The 3,003-nt window shown below is 37.7% G+C and overlaps 1 protein-coding gene across 1 annotated transcript in view; it reads left to right on the top strand.

Moving 5' to 3' along the window:
* LOC137648096 (uncharacterized) overlaps window positions 1-1,727 on the top strand; it is a 59,187-nt gene extending 57,460 nt beyond the window's left edge. Inside the window, exon 2 of the mRNA XM_068381032.1 lies at window positions 1,654-1,727. Coding sequence (XP_068237133.1) covers window positions 1,654-1,727 — 74 coding nt within the window. The remainder of the gene's footprint in view (window positions 1-1,653) is intronic.
* Window positions 1,728-3,003: the final 1,276 nt, after the last annotated feature.

Raw genomic sequence — 3,003 nt, 5'->3', positions numbered from 1 at the left:
GACAATTTTGCAACACAACTCACTACCACCGTTTTGCCATTTATTTAAATCACTACAACACTTGCACTTGCAACTTTCAACTGGTGGTCACTAGGGGGAGCCGACAAAACCCCCACCTGACAAAACCCCCACCGATGAAACCCCCACTGACAAAACCCCCACCAGACATAACCCCCACCCGACAAAACCTCCACATGACAAAAACCCCACCCGATAAAATCCCACATGACAAAAACCCCACCCGACAAAAAATTTGCTAAGTATCTATTACAAATAAACAACTGCTTACAAAACATTTGCTAAGTACCTAATACCAATAAACTACTGCTTACAAAAAATTTGCGAAGTACCTATTACCAATAAACTACTACTTACAGAAAATAGTTTTTATTACAAGGAAATTTTTTCTGTATATATTGAAAGTATATGAACTTTTCTACATTAGTTTTGTCTTGCTTGCCCATCATGGAAGTTATTCGCAATAATAAAGGTGGAGAGAAATTGTGTTATAATGGCTATATATATACAAAAAAGTCCGCCAGTAAAACTACGAAGAGATGGGAATGTTCTAGAAGATCAGCATTGAACTATAATTGAAAAAATAACAACAAATTTAGAAGTATCGGCCATCATTTCAAGCAAAGATCATAATCATGAGCTAGATGAAGGATCAGTGGAAGCAGAAAAAATGCATACAACCCTCTATCAACAGGCCAAGTCAACCAGGGGAAATACTGGTCGTATTGTAGCGGATTCGTTGGAGAGTATGACACATTAAGGAACACTTGCCATGGGAAATTTAAATACTGTTAAAAGGTATGTTCAAAGAAAACGACAAGAAGGACACCCTAAGGATCCAGAATCGTTGAGGGACTTGGAAATTTCAGGAGAGTGGACTATGACTCGATGAGAAAATCCTGCGCCTTTTCTTCTTAATGATAATGGTGCTGAATCCAGCAATCGAATAACTATATTTGCTACAAAAGACGCAATGCATCATTTAGCTAAGGCAGATGTTTGGCATATGGATGGTACCTTTTCGTCGGCACCTGCATTATTTGAACAGTTATTTGTTATTAGAGCCCCACTCGGTGACTCAGCAATAAGCTGTGTGTATAGTTTTCTTTCCGGCAAATCACAGGAAATATATCAAGAATTTCTTACCACAATTTTGGAATAGGGAGAGGAACTAGGGTTAGATATGAATCCAGTTACTACAATGTCAGACTTCGAAAAATCTCTCTTAAATGCAATTCAAAATGTATTAGGACCTAATATTCATACTAAAACATGCTTTTATCATCTGACACAAAATACATGGCGGAAAGTATAAAGCTTAGGACTAAGCAATATTTACAAGCAAGATGAATCTACTAGGCATTTTTTGTGGAATGATTGATGGACTAGCTTTTCTACCAGCTGATAAAATCATAGATGGCCTAAATTTCCTTAAATTGAATTGCCCAACCCATCTTGAGCCTCTTTTGGAATATTTTGATTCTGTTTATGTGACGGGTACTAAGCATCGATCACGACAAATCCCACCATTATTTTCTCCTGAAAAATGGAGTGTGTATGAAGCAACTGTTAATGATGAAGACCGTACAAATAACCTATGTGAAACATGGAATAATTCTTTCAAATACCTTGTAGGTTACAGTCACCCCACAATTTGGACTGCAATTGAAGCTCTGAATAAAGAGGCTGTGCTGGTTAAAACTTCCTAAGAAAAGAACGCCATAGGAGAACCTCTTCGTAAGAAACAGAAACGAGAAACTGTAAAATTGCAGTCACGTTTGCAAAGACTTTGTCTTGATTTTAGTTATGGCACAAAAGATATAGAAGAATTTCTTAATGGTGTAGCAAAAAATATAAGAATATATAAATTCTGACTTTTTATCTTTATCTCTGAACAAAAGGCTTTTAAAGGTTTGTGTAATCTTATCTTTTCTAATAAATAGTTTTAAAACTGTTAATTTTTATTCCTTTTGTTTTTAGTAAAGCATTTAAAAATCAACTTTTGTTTGATACAGATCCTGAATATGCATATTTAAAATAGTTCAAGCTGCAATCATGCCGAAAATTTTCATAAATAGGTAAACAAATAAAAACAATGACCGACTATAACTAAAATTTAGCAAATTTAGGTTTTGTCGGGTGGGGTTTTTGTCATGTGGGGATTCTGTCAGGTGGGGTTTTTGTCATGTGGGGATTTTGTCGGGTGGGGTTTTTGGCATGTGGGAGTTTTTTCGGGTGGGGGTTATGTCGGGTGGAGGTTTTGTCAGTGGGGGTTTCGTCGGTGGGGGTTTTGTGGGGTGGGGTTTTGTCAGGCATTTGGTCACTAGCCGTTTTCCCGAGAAAATCATTCATCTGCCCGCCCTTCTCTTATAACATTAAGTATAAGGTATTCACATCTACACATTCTCTAACACTGCCTATCCTCAAGGCCGAACTTTAATCCCGCAGCCACTTGCCATTCGGGAACCGCCCCGGCTCCACCAACCAGGAATCATATAAATACATGAATAATACGGCATCCGCCTGACGGATCTCAATTGATCTATTTAACCTCTGATTGTTTTTAGGTTCACATAACTCTAATTCACATACAGAATCACTTCCTAAAACAACTCTTTTATTTGACAAATTAACTATCGTTATATCAGCTCTGTTCTCTTTAATTTCTTTCAAGCCCTCTAATATCATATAGGCCCAATTGTCGTGGGGTTTAACAACTACCTTGGTCCCTTCTGCAAGAGGGCTACACGGGGCCACAGATATGCTCGTAAGGGTCTCGGGAGACAACACTTCTCCTCTCTTAGGTACAGCTGTTACCCTACTTAAATATGTTCGTGCTAACACACGCACTTACTGTCTCATTACTTTCTATCGGCAAAATGTACCCTCCCACGTTTACTGTTGTATCTTTTCCTCCAAAAATACAAATTTGATTATTAGATATAAAGTCTATTCCTAGGATAGCCTCGATTCCTTGAATTCCCA

The sequence above is a fragment of the Palaemon carinicauda genome, chromosome 10 (genome assembly GCF_036898095.1).
Source record: "Palaemon carinicauda isolate YSFRI2023 chromosome 10, ASM3689809v2, whole genome shotgun sequence".
Classification (NCBI taxonomy): Eukaryota; Metazoa; Arthropoda; class Malacostraca; order Decapoda; family Palaemonidae; genus Palaemon; species Palaemon carinicauda.
The sequence above is the reverse complement of the archived record's forward strand: the minus strand, read 5'-3'. Positions and strand labels throughout refer to the sequence as shown.